This window comes from Cyprinodon variegatus, unplaced genomic scaffold (genome assembly GCF_000732505.1).
Source record: "Cyprinodon variegatus isolate N-32 unplaced genomic scaffold, C_variegatus-1.0 Scaffold6, whole genome shotgun sequence".
In the NCBI taxonomy this organism is placed as follows: Eukaryota; Metazoa; Chordata; class Actinopteri; order Cyprinodontiformes; family Cyprinodontidae; genus Cyprinodon; species Cyprinodon variegatus.
The window spans coordinates 1,898,282-1,922,810 of record NW_015150459.1 but is presented as its reverse complement, the minus strand read 5'-3'; the positions used below and the strand labels follow the sequence as shown (position 1 = coordinate 1,922,810).

The 24,529-nt window shown below is 35.2% G+C and overlaps 2 protein-coding genes across 3 annotated transcripts; one reads left to right on the top strand and one right to left on the bottom strand.

Moving 5' to 3' along the window:
* Nucleotides 1-2,781: 2,781 nt before the first annotated feature.
* Nucleotides 2,782-9,889, top strand: LOC107084903 (CAP-Gly domain-containing linker protein 4-like). The gene is made up of 8 exons (XM_015374966.1): nucleotides 2,782-2,913; nucleotides 3,035-3,141; nucleotides 3,229-3,313; nucleotides 3,546-3,730; nucleotides 3,804-3,888; nucleotides 5,458-5,593; nucleotides 8,800-9,039; nucleotides 9,540-9,889. The coding sequence occupies exons 2-8, from the start codon at nucleotides 3,067-3,069 to the stop codon at nucleotides 9,595-9,597; spliced, it is 864 nt and encodes a 287-aa protein (XP_015230452.1). The 5' UTR covers nucleotides 2,782-2,913; nucleotides 3,035-3,066; the 3' UTR covers nucleotides 9,598-9,889.
* Nucleotides 9,890-14,350: 4,461 nt separating this feature from the next.
* On the bottom strand, nucleotides 14,351-23,210 carry LOC107084711 (ribonuclease ZC3H12A-like). 2 transcript variants are annotated; one of them, XM_015374661.1, is made up of 6 exons: nucleotides 23,121-23,210; nucleotides 21,108-21,548; nucleotides 19,826-19,965; nucleotides 17,615-17,849; nucleotides 17,368-17,474; nucleotides 14,351-15,652 (listed from the first exon to the last, which is right to left on the bottom strand). In XM_015374661.1, exons 2-6 carry the CDS (start codon nucleotides 21,482-21,484, stop codon nucleotides 14,652-14,654), a joined length of 1,860 nt encoding a protein of 619 aa, XP_015230147.1. In that variant the 5' UTR covers nucleotides 21,485-21,548; nucleotides 23,121-23,210; the 3' UTR covers nucleotides 14,351-14,651. The 2 variants fall into 2 exon arrangements, with proteins under 2 accessions (XP_015230147.1, XP_015230158.1); XM_015374672.1 differs by having other exon boundaries at nucleotides 21,108-21,544; nucleotides 23,121-23,186.
* Between the last annotated feature and the right edge of the window lie 1,319 nt (nucleotides 23,211-24,529).

Genomic DNA, 24,529 nt, shown 5'->3' with positions numbered 1-24,529 from the left:
AATGTTGTCACCTTAAATTTTCAAATTTGAGGCAAATGTACAGACATGTAAAAATGTTAGCATGTAATAATTTAGCTTCTTAGATTAACTAGTGTTTACATAGGTATTTATATAGATGGATATTTATATGTATATTTATATGTATTGCACTGGGTGTCAAATATAGAGGAAGAGGTTATTGCACAGAGAATCTGTGATTCTGAAATTGAAAGTAGATACAAAACTTAAACATATTATAATAATATCTTGACAAACTATACTAGTTATATACGTGACGCTTGGTAACTAAACAAAACAGAAATGAAAAACGTTATTATATCCCCATATAGAAATTACTAACAAAGAAAATTGAAATACCCTCTCTGATCTACACCCTCCTTTTTTTTAGTTATTGAGTATTAAACACAGCTGTTTTGTTTTTTCTGTATTTTTTTAACCAATAGTTTAAGAAATTATATGTTCAGCAACAACAAAGCCAAGTAAAATGAATTCTGATCGTGCTACTGTCAAAAGGGTATTTAAAGAAATGGAAAAACCATAAAACCACATTAGCTATCAGTCCTTTTGATCAGGAGCATACCTCATACTGAGGCAAATGTGCAGCTCCTCAAAAAAAGAAAAAAAAAAAAAAAGCTGTCATATGTGGACGCACTGTATACTGTATATATCCCATGCACCTTTTCTTCCTTTGGCACATTCCTTTTCTTTGACATTCTTCTGCTTTGACTATGTGAGCTGATGTATCAAGTAAATTTCTCCACTGTAAGAAAAATAAAGTCAATCAATCAATCAATCAATCAATCAATCAATCAATCAATCAATCAATCAATCAATCAATCAATCAATCAATCAATCAACCATTCTATCAGTCTATCATTCAATCAATCAATCAATCAATCAATACAAAATAGAAATTTACTATATGGTTGTACTTTTTGAAACTGCAGACTGTTTTACAGATAACAGGTCAATTTCTTTTTTTTTCTCATTATGCAAAAATACTGGAAGAAGTATTAACTGACAGTTTGACAAATTTATTGAAATACATTATTTAGTTACCCGGAGTCAATATGGATTCAGCTCAAACAGCGCAACTTCTCTTGCACCAACAGAAGAAATTACAGATGGCATAGATAATAATAGAATAGCACTTTTTGTGTTCTTCTTATTAAAAAGTCATTTTTTCCTTTTTGATACAAATAATTTTTGGTAAAAGTTGAAAAATATGATGGAAGAGTGCTTGGGTTGAGCTGGCTTAATTGGTACTTCATGAACAAAAACAGCTCGGGGAAACAAATAGATACAAATCATTGTGGATCACCAAGTTCAATATTAGGGATGAAATCATTTATAATAAATTATTTACATCAATAATATCTATAAAGTATCAAAACCACATTTTTCTTGTTTGTTGACACCAATGTTTTTTGCTTTCAGATAATTTTCTATAAAATGTAGGAACTCATTAAAATAAAGATGAGAAAAAAAAAATCTATGGTTTGATAGAAATAAACTATCAGAAAAACAAAGATCATACGTTTTGAAAGGCATAAAACAGAACCTAATGTCAAACTAATAATCAAAAATACACAAACAAAATTTCTGGAAGTATGAGTTATTAGATGGATTGAAAATTACTAATAATTTCTTTACCGTTAAACAAACTTCAGGATTGGGTTAGAAAGAAAATGACAGATAATCTACTGGCCTAACACGACCTACTACCAATTCAACCTGGGAAGACTCACACAGAACACAAGCAACAATTAGAGAGTTTTATTAAAATGAGAAATATTAGCTTTTTCACTCAGGCCTCAGTGGAAGACATAAGATTACATAATTAACATGTTATGATAAAGCAGCTGAATTAGGATATTAGATATCCCACCAGGGGACTGACAATGGTAGTGGAACGGAGGCTGCAGGAGAAGGGGAGCCAGATGAAAATAGTGAAAATGGTGGAGGAGGGTTGCAGCTCGATAGAGCAGAAAACTGCTGGCTGAACACAGTCATTTAAAGCAGAGTCTTAGATGATGATTGGTCATGGCGAAGGCATGCGCAGGGCTGATAGGCTTACAGCAGCATGTGCAAGCCGTTGTGTATCAAGCTGTGGATTGACTTTTTGGAACAATGAATATATAAAAAAAATTTATAAAAATATTCTTCTTAATAGTGATATCATGAAAATATATATGCTGATATGTAACAGTGAATATGTATATCCGTGTTAGTTCATATTTCAATACATTTATATATATGGGTTATCTGTATTGCTTTACAACAAAAATTGACTGAATGTGTAAAGAGGTGGGAGTATAGAAAATTGCAAACTTCTTTTCAATCATTTTCAAACATGTAGTTTTTCTAGTTTTTTTTTTAAGCTATGGAAATATATATGTATTGTAAATGTTTATAAAAAATCTCATTTAAATCACGCTAAATAAACATGAATTTTTCACGATATGACATTCTGGACAGATCAACTTGTAATCAATGCAGTGTCATTATTTATACTGTATTAGATCATTAACATTTTCAGGCTGTAAAAAAAGAAACAAAACAAGTTTTGCATCTACAGCTCGATGCTCTATATTTCCAAGACCAGACAAAGCAGATGGACACAGACTCTAGTTGCACTGCATGGTTTCTTTTCATTGTTTATATACACAAGGCTCAGCAGACCAAATTAAGAAGCCAGGCTGCAACCGGACTGTATAATTGCTAAGAAGATTAGGCAAGATTTACCTACCCAGCAGTCGTCAAGTGCTGCTCACGCAAACCGGGTGCATAGCAACAGGTTAGCGAGCCTTATGGATCACATTAACATTCAACAGAACTGATCAAAAAAGGGGGTATTTACCTGTTAATTCACTCTGGACTGTTTTCTAAATTACAGAGAAGACTCTGGAAAAGGTCAGTATTACACACATTTAGAAAATGTAAATTTGTGAGTATCATAAAATCAACAGTTTCTAGTTATCGTTGTGGTATAAACAACAAGTACAAATAGTTGTTTTGTTCCTTGTTTTATTAGAATAGCATGACTTGAGAGGACCATGTTAAACAATGACAGCATACATCCTACAGACATTATTTACATGGACATACAAGGGGATCCTCTGCACCTGCAGGTTTCTGTGGGTGAGTCTGATGTTCATGTTTTTTAATTCACTTGAGTATAGCTTGTTAGGACTCCTGTGTAATGAGTGGTATTCATTTATTATGCAGATATGTCCTTACAATGCAATCAAATTCCTACCAAGACAAAAGTGCATCACAGAGGAGAAAAGCAGACAGGTGACAAGACATGTCGGTAAGAATAGAAACCAAACACTTTTGACTAACTTAGAAGTACAAATGTTAATGTTATATATTTTAAAATGCTAAACAAGGTTTAAAACCCAAATGGGGTTCTAAAATAAACTTTAAAAATAAACTTTAAAGTTTTTATTTTGCTAAAAAAAAATCACCTTTAATCTGTAAAACTCATATGTATTTCAGGCAAATAGAACTACTATGTGATATTATTTAATGTCATGTAACAGCCTGTGGAAGCAAAGTGACAGCTGCCATCCCAGGGAGCCCGGACCGCGTTAACGCGCTCCACAAACGAGTGACCAAAACTGAGAGAGATATCCTTTCGATTAAAACCAAGATCGCCTGTGAGAGAGCGTCCTGGGAGAAGAGATTTTCAGAGCTGCAAAGACAACATGAAGAGCTGCGTAATCAGGTGCGCTAGCTAGAATGTTTGCTGTTCCTGTTGAGTGTGTGGCGATGACTCAGATTAACCTTGTTTCACCCAGGTTTTCTCTGAGGCTGATATACTGCTAAAGGTGGGAACTTATGAGGAGCAGAGAGACTACGGGGACAATCTGGATGAGCAGTCAAGTAAATCAGAGCAATCATATATACAGAGCCTTGCGAAAACATTCGGTCCCCTTGAACGTTTTGACCTTTTGCCACATTTCAGGCTTCAAACATAAAATTAAAGTTTTATGTGAAGAATCAAGAACAGATGGTACACTATCATATATTTGAAACTTTTTTAACAATAAAAAATAAAGAGGGTGGCATGCAAAGTTGTTGGGCCCTTTTACTTTCAGTGCAGCAGAGCAAACTCTGTCCAGACTCACTGAGGATCACTTAATGATCAAATGTTGACCTAAATGAGTTGATGATGATAAATAGAATCTATCTGTAATCAAGTCGCTGTACAAATGCAGCTGCTCTGTGATAGTCTCTTAGGTCTGTTTAAAGAGCAGAGAGCATCATGAAGAACAAGGAACACACCAGGCAGGCCTGAGATACAATTGTGGAGGAGTTTAAAGCTGGATTTGGGTACAAAAATATTTCCCAAGCTTTAAACATCCCTGTGGAAGCAATAATACTGAAGCTTCAGATCAAAGAAGACTGATCAGAGATGCAGCCAAGAGACCCATGATCACTCTGGATGAACTGAAGAGATCTACAGCTGAAGTAGGAGACTCTGCCCATAGGACAACAACCAGTTTTTTACTGCATAAATCAGGCATTTATGGAAGGAAGCCATTTCTTAATGATGTCCCCCAAAATCTTGTTTAAAGTTAGCCACTAGCCACCTGGGAGACACAAACATGTGGAAGATGGTGGTCTGGTAGTAAGTAACCAAAATCAAACATTTTGGCAACAATGCAAAATGTTATTTTTGGCATAAAAGCATCACAGCTCATCACAATGAACACATCATCCCAACTGTCAAACATGGGGGTGGCAGCATCCTGGTTTGGGCCTACTTTTCTTCAGCAAAGACAAGGAAGACTGTTGAAATTAATGGGAAGACGGATGGGGACAAATACAGAACCATTGTGGAAGAAAACCTTTTTAAGTCTGAAAGACCTGAGGCTTGGAGGAAGATTTATCTTCCAACAAGACAATGATCCAAAGCATGAAGCAAAATCTACAATGGAATGGATCAGCACTAATGTTAGAATGGTCAAGTCATTTTTCAGACCTGAATCCAAAAGAGAATGTGGGGAAAGAACTGAAAATTGCTGTTCTTAAGCCTTCTCCATCCAACCTCACTGAGCTTAAGCTGTTTTTCTGGAAGAATGGGCAAACATTTCAGTCTCTCAATGTGAGACTGAAATGTGACTTGCAGCTGTATTTTGTGCAAAAAGGTGGCGCTACAAAGTATTAACTCAAGGGAGCTGAATAATATAGATCACTCAATTTTTCAATTTTTTCAATTTTTTTATTTGTTAAAGTTTAAAATATCCAATAAATTTTGTTCGACTTCATGACTGTATCCCACTTTTTGATTCTTAACAAAAAAAATTAAATTTTATATCTTTATGTTTGAAGCTTGTAATGTTCCTCAAGGTCAAAAAGTTGAAGGGGGGAGAATAATTTTGAAAGGTATTGTACAACTGAGAAGATTATGATTTGGCAAAGATATCCACAGCTGTATCTGATGAACAGGTGGTTTTTCTCAACGTAAAAGATCCAAAGTGTCATCAAGAAGCGAAAGCCACTTATGCAGTTCGTCAGGGAGCCAGGAATCCTTATCAACTGCACTGAGCTCAAGATCTACTTCCTCTTTATCTTCAGCCTCAAGGTACAGTCATTAAATGGGTAGGTCAGCATGTAAGTAAAAAAAAAACCTTGGTAATCAAACTGCATGTGTTGCAAATATTAAGTTAATTTAATTTATTTTCCTCTATTTAGAATAGCATTACTTAAATTTATAAGAAGTTTATATAATGAATAAAGAAGTAAAATACGAGCATTTTCAGGTTCCCCCATTGATTCTTTTCCCTGCCTAAAAATGCATGTAAACATAAAATAAAAAAAAAGAACAGATATGTTTTGCAAGTTTTAGTGTAAGAAAATCTCTTAAGTACTGCCAAACATCAGTACATTGAATGCCAGAAAAAAATTTATGAGGAAAGGATGAATAAACTGTTTCAGCAAGAAGACCTACAATTCAGATCTGGGAATATATAATGGTTATGTAAAATTATTGTTATTATTATTATTATTATTGTTAATACAGTGAAGCCACTTCATAAATCACATTTTTTTTTTACTAATGAGGAAAATAATCCTCATGGTTTGTTTCTTTAACAAGGCTGTTATTCATTCATTCACGCTTTTCTGTGTAAAGGTATAAATGAAAATCCATTCATTCATTCATTCATTCATTCATTCATTCATTCATTCATTCATTCATTTATCCATGCCCCCCTTATCAGTTTGAATGAATGAAAGGGAATTTAGTAAGACAATTTCAGACAATTTTAACAAAAAACAAATGAATCAACACCTGTTTCCAAAATAACTAATTTTACCTGAACATAAAAAGAAAAAGCCGTCCACCAAATAAACCTGTCGGGAACTGACATTGATTACTGTAAATTGTCTTAAAGTTAATTATGGGAACACTTTTGAAAGAGCCTTGTGATTTAATTAATAAAACAACTGTAATAAAAGTAATGAATAAATTATAGGAAAGGCTTTTTTAAATCTAGAACTATTTTTATACATCTGTGAATATAAAAGTTTAGAACCCCAACTGTGACTGTTTACCTATTACTGTAGATGCAATGGAGGAAGAAAGCTGTGAAATTTTTTTAACTTTACTACTGGGTTATTCAACCACCAACGAGAAAAGACATCTTTGAATTATTTATATTTTCCCACATAATATCCAAGCAATTTAAGGTAGGTAAATACATCTATTGGCAAATTTTATCTTTTTATTGTCCCAAAACCCCAAGGTTGCATTTGCTCCAATTCAAATTGCACCATCTCACTTTGCCCAAATGGCGGCAATATGATACAAGTACTAAATATCAGAAATGGTTGAATGTAGCTATTGAAAGGCATGTTAAAACAACCAAAAAAAAAACCATATATAATATATAGGCCTACTTATTTTTTCCAGTTGATTGTTTTTCTTTATTTTTGTGTGTGTATTTTTTCCCTGGGGAAATACCTTAGGCTCTTATCCATTTAAACAGCATATTTTGCTAAAGGATATGATTAAATTGTGCTTTACATTTTTATTTTGTGCTAATAACCAAGTTTGAAGTTGGGTTAATAGACAGAAAGATCCACTGCAGAGACAGTTATGACTGGAAAAGACAAGGTTCTTTCACAAAACATTCCCATTATAAAATCTGACGAGCAGCCTCTGAGCTCCCTAAGGCAGTATGCAGCAATAACCAAATCTGCATAAGTAATATTCACACGGTGAAGCAACCCTGCTTTTGGCCAAGCAGATGCTTCACATTTAAAATCGATATCTTACCTTCTCAGCTTTCTTGTTGGAAATTATTTCTAAGTCTTCTTTTTACTTATGCAATTTTGGTGCTTGCTGGTTGGCCAAGCCACACATAATCCCTGCAAAACACTCTCCTGCAAAGCTGGCTTGCCCTCAAACAAGTCATAGATGTGGGCCTGTGTCTACTTCACTTGGTGATTCAGGGATTCGCCATAGAGAAGCTTTCTCCCATCAGTCCTTTCATAAAACAGAGAAAAGGCAAAATGTTTTCCTAATCCTGCCTTGAGCAGGTTTGTGGAAATGGCTCATGGACATTTTTTGTCTACAACCTAGAGCCAAAAATCCAATATGGCTGCCATGCATTTAAAATATACCAGTAACTGTGCTGATAAAGTATTTGCACTTGCCAATAAATGAGAATGGAACTTGGACTCATGCGTAGTTACCACCAACCTTCTAAGATGTTTGTGGTAAAAACAGAAATCCATGAACTTTAACAACTTATGTTGGCATGTTTGAATTCATCTACATCACATCCATTTTGGTTTATATTTTTAAAGTAAACTAATGTTATCAGGACTTATTCTATTTATGAATGATTTTAGTTCAATTAACACCAGTTAACCATGTATATTTTCTCTAAACCTTTAAAAGGTTATGCCCTTGTCAAAAATGGACCTTAGGTACACTTCTTAAATTGCCTGGAAGCAGAAAAAAAGGGACTCTCACAATCACATGGTAGCAATTTCACCAAAGTTTGTTAATTAAAAACTTTTTTTTTACTTGATTCATTTTCAACTAATACTAGCTGAGAATCGTTGAAACACCTCATTAGGTCTTAATATTGTTTTAAAGGATGTACATTCCTTTTCACCACACCATACCCATTTAATTCCTTATCATCTTTATAAAATGCTCAAATAATCTATCACAATTTTTTTCACATGAAAATAATACACAGGATTCTATTGAGATCAACACTCAGCAGACCTCAGCCCAACAGAACACGTTTGGGATGAGGTGGAAAGGGAGTTAGGGAACCTTGATGTCTAGCTGACAAATGGGCAGCAATTCTAGCATCTAGATCAAAATATCAGATAAATGTTTATGACCCCTTGTTGAATCTTTGTCATGAAGAATACAAATATATCCAATCTGATTCTAGGAAGATGTTACTTTACTTGCTGTAATAAAACAATAGAATTTACATATTGTCTAAGGGATTGTTTTAAGTTTTAGAACTTAAATTTAACATGTGCCTTTTAGATTTTGTCCTAAGACAACAAAAGCAACTGCTGTTTTTTTCCGGCAAACAAATTGTGGATACAACATAGAAAAACTATTTCCCTTAACAAAGTTTCCAAAAATTTTATTACAGTTAATGCAGTAGCATTTTCTAAGCCCTGTCTTTCTTAAAGAAAAAAAAAAGAGGAAATCATGAATTAATCAAACTATAACTTAGAAAAAAAAAGGAAGTAAATAAAAAAAGAACCCCTCTATCTTGACTGTAGTGCTAACTTATTTCTTTCTTTCTGAAGTGTGCGATCCTGGAAATCATCTCACGGCCCTCATAGAGTTTTTGTCCCACACTCGCCCATGGACTTGCAGCTGGGTCACCGGGTTAGGATCATGCTGCCATCTGGCCGGATAAGCACAGGAACTATTCGTTTCTTGGGGCACCTGCAGGGGGAAGCAGAGTTCCACCTTGGTGTGGAGCTGCAGAGTCACGATGCATCACTGTGTGATGGCAGTCACAATGGACAGGCCTACTTTGAATGGTAACTCATTTTAATTTGCCTCCAAAACATTAACCACCTAATGGATTTTCTACAATTTTATGTCAAGAATGTAAATTTGGCCCTTAAAATCTCATTTTCCCTAGAGGTTTCTCATATAGTCTATTTATACTATGCCACAACTTTCTAAGTAAATGACCACCTTTTAGATAAATGTGTCTCTGTTTAATTTATCTTAAGTTGTTAACTCATTGTATATGATTTATTCACATACCTGTAGATCTTTGAATAGAAATATGACTTAAGTAAAACCACAAAAAATAAAGCAACTAACTTCCCACACCAAATTTTTAAGGATGCTTACATGCTTCAGATCACATCAGTAAAAAGATGATTCATATTCTTGTCTGATTTGAAAAAAGATATTTGTTGAAATAATAAAAAAAACTGTGAAGGTGTAGCCTATATATGACATGCATGCATTTTTTCTTTTATGTAAACATCCTGTCTAGAATCTAAATTTTATTTCCATTTCTTGGCAGCAAACCAGGACATGGTGCCTTTGTACCATTCCACAAGCTGCTGATGGCCTGGGAATGAAAGAATGTCACTATCAGCGTCAGCATTAGACATTAGTCATAACCCGGTTATGCAGACATGGTAGTAAATGTCATATAAAGTTCAGCCAATTCACCTAACCATGATGTTTTTGGACTGTGGGAGGAAGCCGGAATACCAGAAGAGAACCCACGCAAGTACAGGGAGAACATGCAAACTCCATGCAGAAAGACCCCGGGCCAGGAATCAAACCTAGAACCTTCCTGCTGCAAAATCAGGACCAGGAGAAATGAAATAATTGTGTAAAGCAAAAGTTCTTTAGAGGTATATGATTTTAAGGCAATATGTTAGGGCTGAAATAAAAAATAAAGTTACCATTCACAAAGTAACTGTTCTGTTTTTTTTTCTACACACATTAATCTCTTTATGTTTAACTATGAAGCAACTTTAAATGTATTAAACCCAGCTTATTTTTTTTTTAATTACTGTATTTTGTATGAAAACAAAGAGAAACGAAGCTTCATTGTCAGTTGATGCTGGAAAACTGTGACAAGCTGACAGGTTACCATTTATTAATCAAATACGTAAGTACATTATTCTCTCTTCATGAACCATTGTGACTATGACATTAAAACTTCATTGTTGCCAATGAACTTGTATTAAAATGATATGAGTACATTATTCACCTCCGGGCAGTGCTGTTACACCAGTAAGATTTTACACTGGAAATGGAGATGTGCATATTTCAAATCTCTGAAATAGCCAAAACAGATATGACGCTGTCAGAAGTGAAAAATTGTAACAGAAAAGGGCCTCAGAATATGCAACGAAATTACCACAAAGGAAGTAATTGTTCAAGAGAACAGGTTGTACCAAAGGATTTGTACCAAAGGTATTTGCATATTGAAGCATTTCTCAGAATACCATAGACAGAATCATTTGAATACAGCAAATCATTTAAAGGACTTTTAGCTTTGTTGCTCTGTCAGTTTCGATGATAAGATCAGCCTGATAACTTGTCAGATTGACGTGATAATAAGGAATTTCGGTCAAATAAACACAGGGTTTCCTCCAGAGAACAAAGTCATCCTGGTGGTATGTGTCTCCAGGGGAGCACACCAGCAGCTCACTGTTGAAAAGCAGGCAGGAAGCTTGAAAATATCAGTATTCAATTACATGATATTGTTGTGTTATTAAAAGGTATTCTAAACCCAACTAAATGTCTTAAAAAAGTCACACTATTAAAATACTGTTCAAAATGACAAAATAAATAAATAAATATTAACTGTTTACATTTATGTTGTACCCTAATTAAGCAGTCAGTAAGTGATTCTGGAATAAAAAAAAACAAAAAAACGCAATGCCTATCGCAGTTAAAATTAAAATAAATCTACATTAATAAAGAGCAACAAGGAACGCACAAACTGATCACTCTAAGACAAAGGCATTTAAACGGTCCAATTATTACCTCATGCTTTGCATACTCCATGTTAAACACAGGCTCAAAGTTTTCAGAAATGCATGTTTTTTTTTTTTTTGGTTGCATGTGACTCTTCCTAGTGTCTGTTTGCAGTTGCTTCTACAGGTTTTCCCTTGGGTTTGCAGACATTTTGTGTTCTACAGATACAGCAGTTGATTTAAATTTTTTCTTTACTTTCTTTCATATCTTTTTTCTTTCTCTTCCCCTGTTAACCAGTAATGTCTGGCATGACTAGTTCTTTAATAATAATAAATCTTGAATAAATAATAATCCAGTAGCAATTGGATGATCAAGGGGGGTGGGATGGGGGGGCAGGTTCATTCTGACAAGCCTCCCTTGACAAAGCGAAAGTGTTGGGCAGAGCATGGCACTCAGATTCCAGTTCTGTTGCAATAATGCAGAACACGACAGGAAAAAAAAAAAAAAAGAAATGGACACATACATAAAAATATTGATACTTGTATAATACACACAGCATTTATTGTTTAGTTTTGCTTAAGTGTGCTACTATTTCAACACTAGTGCTATGGGGGAGATTTAATCTGAGCATTTAGTGTATCTTGCTTATATGTTGGGCAGGAAGCATTGATGAACACTATGGTAGAAGATCAAAGGGTTGCTGCAAAAAGCCACAACTCTAAAAGAAGGGTATCAAATTTTGGTTTTAATACCAAGATTTTACTGTTAAACCAACATATAGTTAGCGCATGCAATATTATTAATATTGATGTCAAAGAAAACCTGTTTATTGTACTTGGTCATAGCGCCAAACTTCATCATTGAACCCTTGTACGTCAGACTGTTACTCTCATTGGATAACATGTTCATTTCTCAGAGTTAAAATTTGCATGAAACAGAATTTGCATGAAGCAATACAGATTTTTTTTTTCCAGTTTGGAGTTGCTTTAAGATAACAGAGACATCCTGTTCTGAACAAAGCTAGTATCTGTTTCCTAAAGCTGAGAGGAAATTTGGTAAGATTTTACCAGATTAAAAAATAATCCAATCCATTCCTTTAAATCTCTTCTAGCATGGTAGACATGCTAGCTCATGTTCAAATTATGTTGAGTTAGAAGGATTTAAATGCTTTTCTATCTACTATTAAAATGTATTTAGCCAAATGGTGCCAGTTTGAACTGATTTGCGTCAGGAGGTTTTGGTCCTGATGGCTGAACATAATCTGAAAGAGTTTGTGTCCAGGGTGGGAGGGTTAAGCTATAATCTTACATGCTTGCCTCAGGGTCCTGGAACCATACAGTTTCTGAAGAGAAGGAAGACTGAAGCCAGCTTCAGTGTCTACAGGGCAAATCATATGCTGCACCCTGCGCTTGTTCCTGATGGTGGCATCAGCAAATCAGGTAGTGATGAAGGCGGAGAGAATGGACTCAATGATGATAATACAAGTGTACCATCATGTGCGTTAACTTTCAAGAAATAAATATTTAGCAATTGACCATCTATGTTAAACTAAGTGTGTAAATATACTGTGTGATAGTGCAATCCATCCGTCTTCTCCTGCTTATTCTGTCAGGGTTGTGGTAGGGCCGTTGCCTATCTGTGGCAGTGTATGGGCGAGAGGCAGGGTACACCCTGCCTGGACATGCAGTCTGTCGCAGTGCAGTTTACGAACAAAATCGATTAAAAATAGGCATCAGTTTGGTCTGATCAGTCAATCAGGTGCACATTTTGAACAGCAAATGGTTCAATACATCATTCTAGCCAGGCAATTTATAAAAGTATGCTTTTGTTTTTTTTGCCTTTTTCTTTAAACAAGATCAAGAGTATGATAAAAATGAGAACCACCTTGTGGATAAAATAGCAATAGCACTGACTTCAGACTGAAATGGTTTCACATTCACAATATTCAAGGAATTTGGCAGAAAAAAAGGACAAGACACACTTTCAGAGTTTAATACTTTAAATTGTATTAAAAGAAAACCAATCTTGGTTTATTTGAAAACCATACAAATTTCAACATTTATATTATAAAATGACAAGCTATAGTTTCACATATTCCAGACAAACTTAGAGCATAATACTTTAAGGTGATTAAAGAATTCATACTTTGAAAAATAATAGTTATACTGCAAGGGGTACAAGACTGTTGTAGCTTAAAGTAAGTCCTCAAAGGGACAAGGAGCTTGGAGAAAGCTGAAAAGTCAGATCTGTAGAGGGCTGTCCTCTATCAGGTTTTCTCCACAACAGTAACAATCATAACTCAGATTTGTGCTAAAGAGAACTCATTTCCAATTTCTATTTCCATTTTCATTAAAAAGTAACTTAAACTCTTATATAATTTACTTTTACCAGCATGTTTCATGGAAACAAACATTTACAGTAAAAGGGAGAGGTCACACTTTGTACATTCCTCTAATTTGGATGTAGTGCTTTTATTAGTTATCTCAGTTCAGTTTCCTTGTCAGATTAGAACTGTGGTTAGATCAAAGATAATACTGAATGAGCAGACTGATCCAGAGAACAAAAATGAAACCAGAAGAATAAAAACATGTTGTGCAGCTTGATAACCTAAAATAGCATTGGACACAATATGCATCAACTCTCAAAAGTCCTGTAATGCAGTACAGTATATCTAGAGGCACATTTCATCCCAAATATGAATGGCAGGGTTACACTGAACGGAAATGTTGTACACATAACTATGCACTAGCTAATGTTTCTAAACAATTTGGGCACATATTTCACTGCCATAGTAGAGAGCACTGCAAATTGTCGTAATAGCTTGCCAATGAGTTGCCTGACAAAAACTGTGACTGATTTATACCTGTAAATACAGATTGGTCCATCCTGTGTTTGTAATATAAGTACAATTTACAGAGTTAAACCTTAAATAAGAACATCATATTTAACAAAAATAATGACCTCTCAAACAGAAGTTTGGAGATACAATACCGAAGACAACTATATATATATATATATATATATATATATATATATATATATATATATATATAAAGAAAGAGAGAGAGAGAATAAGAGTAAGTCTTAATATTTACACAAACAGAGTAAAGCAAAGTAAAAGGTTTTAAGCACTGAAGATCTGCTCAATTGAATAATATTGATCTAGGAAACTCATAATTTGATATATAGTAAATATGTTTAAATGCAGTGAAATAGTCCATTATTAATCCGCTGAATTTGATGGTAGCTCTAGTGTTGTAGTCCTTACATCATGACTGGTCCTCCTAAGCTGTTTTTTTTATTTTTATTTACATAAACATTACAGTACAGTGCAATTTAACAATAGCATTCATCAGATGTGAATGCAATAACTTACATTGAACCTTACTGTATATATAATCCTAATTTTAGCACTCAACAATGGTGTAGTTGGGCCTTGTATTATTTGCTTTTTTTTTGAGAAATACTGTTTCTCGAAAAAAACACAAAAACAATGACAGTAATCAGTTAACCTGTTCTGTCTTCACACACTTAAATGAGCCCGGTTAGAAATATGCATTAATAGCAAGAATTGACACTCATGATCTGAACTGCTGTTATAAAACAACATTAATGTGGTTCTATACAGCATTAAGATTTGAGGTTCTTAATGAGATTATCCCAATTATTCTTGAGATTTCAGGTTGAAGAGAACCCATCAGATCATCCCCTGCGCTTTCATGTTCAGGATCTCTGCAGCCAGCTTTTCTGCATCCATCAGGTGTGGAAACATCTCCATGACCTGATCCACTTGGAGAGGGTTGAAGATGGCATGCAGCTTCTTGCGCATCTCTGATCTCTGTTGACTGAATGCAGCAGAAGGTGGTGGTTGTTGTTGGCCCCAGGTTTGGTATTGAGGATTCTTGTAGGAGCAGCAGGCGTTGTGGCAACATGAAGGATAGGACAAAGACGGGATGGGGCATGATGCTCTGGCTTGGGGGGCACACAGAAAGGGATCTGACCAGTAATTATGATGGAGGGAGGGTGCTCCACTGTTATGGAAATGAGCGGGTAGACTCCTTTGCTGATGTACACAGTGTTGGAACATATTTGGATGGTAAGTGTTGTAGAGAGGCTGACTGCATTCAATGTTGCTCTGGTGTTGAGGATGGGAACAACATCCTCCACAGTGATAGCTTTTCTTTTCCACATGAAGTGAGGCATGCTGGGATGCCACAAAGGGGCTCTGATGCTGAGGTCCAAGTGTGTGGGTACAGCTGAGGGATGGATGCATGTCAGAGTAATGGCTCTCAAAGGAGCCAAACCCAGAATCTAAATATTCCTGAGATATGTTTGGATGATAATGATTTGGCATGAAGTGCAGCCCAAGATATTCTTTCTGACACTTCCCCCCATTTACTGAAGACAGCATTTGGTTGGGGCTTTTTCTTAAGTCTTCCCAATGCAGTGGTTTGTTTTCAAGAATGTGATCAGAAACAGAGGAACTCTTTTGATCCCGAATCTTTTGATAGGTTTGTCTAAGATGAGAAGGCTCAGGGTCAGTTTGAAGATAGTTGACTGATGATCTTGCCTTTCTCTCCTCTTTTCCAGAAGAAATCTGAGCTTTCTCTCTAAGTTCATCAGCCAGGGACAGGTAGGAGTGATTTGCCCGCTTAGGATGGTAGTACTTACACTTGATGCCATAAGTGCACTTTTTATCTGAAAGATATAAATATATAACCTAATTATCTAATTGACAACACATTTCTGTGCAAGAAAGTTCTATCTGCAGAACCAGATAAAGTTGTAGTTAAAGTTAAAGAAACTTGTGAAATCAATCTTACTTACAGTAGATATAAATAAGCTTAATAAATATGTTAATTTGTGTTTTATTTATGGTTTCTAAAATACTCCTTAAAAATGTACTTGTATTTGAATGTACTGGGTCCTACTAATTAAAAGTATAGAGGACGATCTTTTATTTCTGGATGGATCATCTAAATAAGTGGTCCTCCAAATTGTCAATCATTCTGGTGATATGTTTACTTAAGGCTGCCCTATGTGCTCCTTCCGTTAGCTATCTTCTTGTGCTCTTGTACACTTTTATTTGTGGTGAGCAATGGTTTCAGACAGTCATTGAAGCTCACCTTTCTCACCACGGTTTTTTGAAAATGGCCAAGGGTTGTAAGAGAAAAAGTGTCTACAAAGTATATGAGATTGAAAAAAAAAAAAGCCCTTAGAAGAGGCAGATATATCCTAGAATGCTTTGCACAGAGAGTTCTCCTCACAAAGCACTATGGGATTTGCTGTCACAAAAGCCATCTGTCGCCATAGGCTGTTGCTACCCTACAGCGACAACTAATACCAAGGATGGCGCAGGCATGGCATGGAAGAGGAGTGACGTGACCAACGGAGCAAAAAGTAGTGATCATCTGTCCAAACAGTCGGTTAACTGATTTTGCTATAAAATCCACTATATAGTCACCACTGTATGTGCACACAGTAAGCTTGTATGAGCTATGAGAAAAACACATTTTAAACAGGTCGTGTATGCTCGTGCATGCTCTTACACATGCATATTTTTTTTTATTGCAGAGGCGGTTGTATTAAAAAGATCCTCCACAATACCTTTAAGCTATAAATGGGTAAACTGCATAGACCAATCTGTACTTTTAAATAAAGCAATTATCAGGACATGACTGAATTCCCTGCAGAACTGTAAGATATTACAGTAAAAATTCCCGGCAACATCAAAGGAAACAAAGACATTTCATTACTCAGCCATCAAAAGTACAGAAGTTGTACAGGTTAGCACAGGTATAAGCACTGAGTGCAAACAGTACAAACAGTACCAGTTACTAGAAACTTATTCAAAGCTGTAGTCTGTTATTTTTCTTAAACCAGCAGAGGAAGGGAAGGTTTTGAAAACTTTTACCTTTTATTTCCAAGCACTCAATCCCCCTCCCCTCCAGAAGGAGCTGAAAGCCACGCCTTATATACATGCTGTACACGCAGGACAACTGTCACCATAAGCTCTGGCTTCCACGACAATGTCCAACATGGCTTAGGTAGCCAAACACATAGAGTAAGCCACTACAAATTTAATGCAAGAGGCTGTTATTCTGAATCTGCATTAAATCTGACAGAAATTGTTTCGTCTACCATAATGTTGTGTTCTAATGCCAGCTAATCAGCTCAGCTGCACCTTTTTGTGATTTCATCGACTCAAACAGCCCAAAAAACAAATCTGAATGAGTTTTTTCTGCATCAGTGCACTCTCTAAATTTACGTATTGTTTGTTATTGCAGAATGGAAGCCAATACCTCATTACTCAGCTGTGATCTAATTATAAATAAATGTGTGAATCAACCAATTCACGACAGAATAACCTTATGTCTTAAATTTCTAATCTCTGTGTACTAAACATCCCTTACCATAAGGACAGGGTACTTTCTTTTGCTCCACAGGCAGGGGCTTTTTTCTAAGAAAGTTGTCCAGGTTAGGTCCATGTCGACCCAAAGGATCATCTGGAGGCATGAACCTAAAAAAAGAACAAAAAAAAAAAATCAGAAAGTTGAAGGTTCTTCACCAACTCTACAAACTCAGGTGGTAAGTCTCTAACAAAAGCAGCAGCTCATTTGACAGTATTACTGGAAACAAGATGCAGCATGTTCTCCTTACTTATCATTCACAAATGAGTACATGAGGAGCCTCTCCTCGATGCATTTCTTCCACTCAGGTTTTTCTCCTTGAAGATCACGGTAGGTGTCGTTGGACACAATCACTCCATCTGACTCATACGCCAATTTGACAATGAAGCGGTCATCGTAACAAACCACTCGCTTGCCACCAACGCGGCGTGACGGAGTGAAGGCCAGTATTTTCTGTTTTTCAAGCTCTAGCAGAATGTGTTGATCTGAAATGAGCAAATGAAACAAGTCAGCCAAATGTAGATAAATAAATGTTCTAATTTATAGATACAGACTCAAATATGCAGCAATTATTTGGGCTGAAAGTCTTTTTGTAAGTTGGAAACAAACTATATACGATTTTTGCAAGCATTAAGAAGATTAAGTCCTACTCCTAGATGGACAGTTGACCAGTTTCTTGAGAAGCAGAAAATGTAGAGCAAATAGCATCATTTTGACCATGCTTTGATTGTATTATATTCTAACTTTTCGACTAAATGCTGTTTTTGATTTATTGAAGTTTGCTGTAAAGAATGCTTTAAAAACCCACACTGCATGTATAGAATAAAACTGTATGCTGTAATGCATTTAAAAGCGTACTTTAGTTATGACAAATTAACCTTAAAAGATTAGTGATTTAGGGTAAACTGTCTTCAAAATTTTCATAAAAGTAGGAGTTAAGTAAATTAAATGCTGCAACACATATTACTAGTTAATATAATATAATAGCCCACATTATGTTCTATACCTAAAATAGGATACAACAAAAGATATACGGTAGATATAGCCTTAAGAAAATGTAGTAAGCACTTCTCAAAGGTGCCGTGATTTATAGAAATCAAATGAAATATGATATTTTATAGTCACTATTAAATAAACCGAACAAAATAGAGCTGCTATGACTTTTATAATATATCTTACTTCTTGACACGTAAGGTAGGCAAATTAAAAAGTAATAGAGATACAGAATCTGAAATGACCCATGTTCATAAGAAACAAACAAAGAAACTAAACCATTGATGTTTAGTCAGGAGCATATTTTTCATACAGGTGCTTTTGTTGTCCTGAGTGATTGTTTTCATTTGACTTATTGCAGTGGATGGTTGTTGGTACTATGCAAACAAACTACAGTAGGTGTGGGAAAAAAACAAAACGGAAAAAAAAAAAAAAAACATACAAAGGTTCCTGATGGGACTTTCCCAGGGGTGGTTGTGGCCCTTTTTTTACTTCCTTATGCACACTCTGAAATAAACCTTTGGTTACTCCACCCAAGGATTAACAGATAGTGAAAACACGAGAGCCTTAAGAAGAAGCAATAACATTAAAAGGCTGGTTCAGCTTCATGGAACTCAGTGATATAAAATCAATCTGTTATATAATGAGACCCAAAGAGTTTAATGAGGCAATATTAAGAGATTTAAAGATGTATATGAATGTGTAAAACAATGTATTTTAAAATCATTCCTTACAAGTAACCAAACCTGTTCTTATCATCAAATCCTATTTTCTGTTTTATCTATACTAAGCTGTGTCTATTTTTTTCCCCAAAATAACTCAAGGATGATGTAAACATGAATCACTGACTCACTGATAAAGAATTATGCAATGTCCACAGCCACAGTAAAGAAACACACTGTGGTGAAAGCCATAGTTAAACAGTTAGATAGAAAGAACCGTTTTTAATGACAGCTACCGTTTGCTTCTCATTTCTTTTTTACTTTATGAAGCACCTACTCGCTGTTCTCTTCTTGTCTTGAATAAAACTTGAAATCAAAACCAAAGAGGGAAGACAATGCCCTGACCTTTTCTTTGTCTTACAGCATATCTCACATGATCCCAGCAAGCAAAAAAAAAACTCTTGTTTGAACATGTTGAGTTGTTACTGCCACGGCTACAGTAAAGTTCAAATTTATTGTTTTATTAAAAGAAAAGAAATGCACTTTTATTTTTTTTTTTTAAATATAAATCTTTTAAATATGTTTTTATTTTTATTTCAGTAGAAAGATGAATGTTATCCATACACCAATCTTACATTTAGGTTATAGGATGTGCAGTAGAAATACGTAGTATCTTTTTTTGTTTAATCCAGCCACACCGACTAACATGGGCTGCAGAAACTAGACTTTTGGCTCATTTAAAAACTTTTATTTGTTAGAAAATGTTTAACTTCTTCTGGTTCCTCTTACAGAAACCAGCTTCTAACCTGTTATAGGGGCATCAGCTCGGGGCAGCTCTTTGCGCCAAGAGGGAACAAACACAGTAATATTATCATGTCCTCTGTCCAGGAAGAAATCCACTGCCAACTCTATGCCCCGACATGAGAACACTTCCTTGTTTCCATGACTGTAAAAGAAAAAAAAACAGAGAGGGTTTGTGTGGGAAGGGGGCATCAGTTAAAGGAATTTCAGTGGAAAAAATCTTAAAGGAAGTAGTTAAGGTTTAGTGTATCTGTTCCAGCACCACATGCCTTTAAATGACGCCACTGAAGGAAATTGTGTGCTACATTTGTGCTTCAAATCTGTAGAAGGGTGAGGCTCCTGAATTTGCATGTTATAGCTGTGGCTTGTTGGCAAAACAAGCTCAGGCAGTTTAACTCACATTTAGAGTCAAGTAACTTAAAACTCTGCAAATCTATGTAATTAGCTCAGAGCTGGGTGTTTTTTTTTTTTACTCCACTTGCAAAATATCTAAATAGATTTCTTGCAAGGATGGTCTCACAGTTATTACACAAGGCACTACAAATGACATTAAAGTATCATGCTTACGATGGATTAGGATTTTAGTAAATTGTCTAAACTCACCGACCACTTTATATAGGTATTTTAAAGTTCAAACATAATGTCATAAAGAAATAAATAGGGGATTAAATTGACTAATGCGAGAGACATCTATCTGAGTATTCCAGAAACTTTGGATCTTGTAGGATTTTCATTCAGAAATCTTTCTGTTGACTAAAGAATTGTTTTGGATTTTTTTTAGGAAAAAAAAGGGACAGCTATGTGAACGAAAACACCTAGCTGAATGTTTACATTTCATTTTGCCCCAACCTTTAGGCACTTTAGCATAAACTGAACATTGTATAAATGCCACAGCCTAACCAAGTATTACTGACCACGTTTATCTCCTTTTGACCATTGTGTACCCAACATTTGAGCAGGTAACTCACACTGTCACAAAGCTCCGACAATATAAAACTAGTATCTTGAATGTAAAAAAAGGAATCTACTGTAATGAAATAACTCTGCCTAATTAAGAGCATTTTTAATTTGTTAGAACAGGTTGACAAATTTTCAGCAATTACGTGATGCTTTGGTGTCAGTTTGAACCAAAATTTCTAAGGAATGTTTCTGACAGCTTGTTGATTCTGAGCCACCAAAAATTTATTAAGTTCTGAGTGCAAACGTAGGTCCAACCGCAGACTGGCAAGATGCACCTAATAAAACCACTTGTGAAGATTTACTCTAAGATAATATCATTTATATTACCTCAGGGCAACATTGCTGCCATCAATAACAATCGGCCTCAGCTCTGAATCTTCAGTCTTTTTGTCACTGAGTTGTGGTGGGATTTTGTAGGTCCCAGTGTCCCAGCTTGGAGGCAGCAGGGGGTCTTTCGGATGCGTCTCATCATTGTCTGAAGCACAGGGTGATGTCTTGGTGGTTCTGTTTCTTACGAGCTCCCCAAGCACTGCATTGGTGTCTGTACTTAGGCCCAGCTTTCTCAAAGCAGCTTTCACCTCTGCTGTGGAGTACCCCAGTTTCCTGAAGAAGTCCACTCTAAGCTGGAGATCCTCATTTTCTTGTTCCTGGAGATCTGAGTCGAAAAATTCACCGGGGAGCAGCTGGTCCATCCTGAACTCCATGGGGCCCGTTTTAGCAGGATACAAGATGAATTACAGCTCCTTCAGTGTGATATTCTTTAACTGACTGAAAAGATAGATTAATTAAGAACTCCATCTGTTGGTTAATAATCAACTCTGAGCCTTAAAATTAACACAATGAAGTAAATACTGTTAGATACTCTGGAATGATTTAGATTTAATTGTTCAATAAAACTCCAGGATACCTTGTAATAATAACCCTCTCCCACTCCAAAAGAACCCTAAAGCAAAATAAAAAAATAGAAATTCTAAGATCACACAATACTTCTCAAATGATAAACTGCTAACCATTCATTTTAGGTAAAATCACAACAATAAACCTATTTATAATTAATAAATCCATTAGATTGAAACATGAAATTTAAATATATAATGTGTTTTATTTCTGTTATGCAAATTAGGGTTCATAATGCCAGAAGATGGGTTTCTTAAAACAGGCATTAGGATAAAATCTTGATCCAGTATCTTTAGTTAAGAGGAAGGTTGACATTAAGTCTCAACATTTATTGCAGCCATTGTGAAACATAACTAATCAGATTTATTTCAAGTATAAACTGACAATAAAGATAATATGTGTTCGCTTCAGACAGCATTGGTCTTTTAGCTTTCAATTTCTAAAACACTACACATTATACATAATCTCCATTGTATTGCACTGAGATTTTACATTATGATATATTCAACCACCTGAATGGATCGTACCTGCCCTTGATGCATATTCTTGATTAGTATTATCTACTGGCTGCAATTTAAAAGCTGCCTGAGAAAAGGGAGGCTGATTTGATAATGGAAAAGAAGAAATATATACAGGAAATGTTAAATATTTGCAACCAATAGCCTATAGTTCCAGCACTAGAATCACCATATTATCCTTATATTGTGCAGTTCTAGTTTTTATACTTAATAAGAATGAAAAATATTTTAACTAAAATAGGTTTAAATGCCTGCTAGCCTTCACTTAATAGTTTTTATAGTAATTAAAAGCATATTTTTTTTTAACATGCCTCTTGATGGGCTATTGTTAGATAACAGCTGCTTGAACCCACATTTCAAGGTATAAAGTCAGAATGTTTTGTCAAATCCTAAACCAATCCTGTTAAGTAAATTGTCAGTAATAGATTTAGCAAAATAAAGCTTGGAGTTCTTACAGTTATATTTTGCTATTTTCTATAACATCTGGATTGTTTAATTTAATAAAAAAATATATGTTTAGAGATTTTAGCAACTTTGAAAAATGGATAAGTGTACAAAGGCGACCTGGTCCTGAATGTAAACAGAAGTTCATTTTCTGTTACACGTGTTAATATTTGCCTTCTGATTTGATAAACAGGATAGTTTTGCTCATTCACCAAGCAGCGGGCTATTCAGTTACAATGCCCCTTTGACAAAATGGGAACATCAACATGAAAATCTAACATGTTAGAAGGAAAAGTCAATATTTAGCACTAAATATGCTTTTTAGATTTTGTGTAACAAAGCTCTCCTTTCAAAGGGTCACATTGGGTGTGTGACTTTGCAAAACACAGGTGACGACAAAGCAACATAAGGAGGTTTTCAGCATATACTAGACAGAGGCTACAGCTGAATGATCATAGAGAATAGGAAAACAGTTCCTTACCTGTCCTGTTTGTTTTGTGTCTTCGTGCTCCATTTAGGAATTTTACCTGGATCCTGCTGTGTGTGTTGGAGTATAGTCAAGTTTGACACTGTGTATGGCTCCGCCCACCTCCCTCCCCACCTTCACTTAGAAGTTAAGGCACGCTGAGTCAGGAAGTAGATATTTGCATATAAGAAAGGAAGAAAAAAACCCTTGTTCCTATGTATCAGTTACACTGGAATGTTTAGTCTGGGAAGTTTATTTTTCCAGGTTTATTTTCCTGGATTTTTACGTTTTTTCCTGTTGATAAACAGGGAAACAGAAATGAACTCTGCTTCTGCAAGTTAAGTTGGCTACATGCATGAATAAAAAAAAATTAATAAATAAATAAAAAATCAGAGTTTTAACTGGAACATTTGCTAAATCATTATGATAAATGAAATCTAAAAATCTAAAGGTAGAAACATAAAATCTAGATGTTTTTCAGTTTTTGGTGTGAAAATATGGAATGAATTGATGACTTCAAGTCATATGCTTTTTTGTGCTTCGGTGGAGCCTGAACATGTTAAACTATTGAACAGTGTTAGTCAATGGCGTAACTATTGGTAAGCAGAGACTGCAGTTGCTTAGGGGCCCCCGACATCTTCGGGGCCCTGTTACTGACACCCAGGCTCCCTATGCAATGTAATGGTGCGAAAAATGTATCTTAATTCCACCTGAAATTACATATGTATATCGGTCCCTATTTATACGCCAACACATGCAAGACTTCAACAGGATGGTGAGCCATTTAAATACGACACCAATAGCAAAGCAGACAGTGGTACTTTTATTTACTATGGTTTATTAGACAGTTGGTGAAAAATACACTCATATAATATGTTTCAAACCGCAATAAATATCTTCAAAGAAGGATATATTTGAGTATTTTTTTTTAATAACATGACTTGGAATTATGGGTAATCAAGAGTGGGTGTTGTACTTCATATGGGGACCACTCAGATAATGTTGCTCACTTGCCTATTGTTGTGTCGTTACGCCATTGGTGTTAGTTATTATACCTATTAAGTATCTAAACAATCAGTGTATGTATTTACATGTAAATCTACATGTAAATGTATATCTTTGTCCACAGACAGATAATCTTTCTTTATTAGACTGCTAAATCTTTTAAAGGGGTAGGCAGATAAAACCCAATTTGCTTGATTTACTGCATTTAATTTTAAAATGATTTTATGTTGTGAATTGACCAAATTAAATCGAATGAATCCACCTAATATTTCTAAGCAACATTTTGTAAAAGTTATCTCAACTTGTGAAATAAAAGTGTCTGTCCTGTTAAATAATGTCTTAAATGGATAAATTGTACCACCTAGTGGTCGAGAGACGAAAAGACAAAAAAACAACAACCCAAAGGCAGAGTTAAGAAT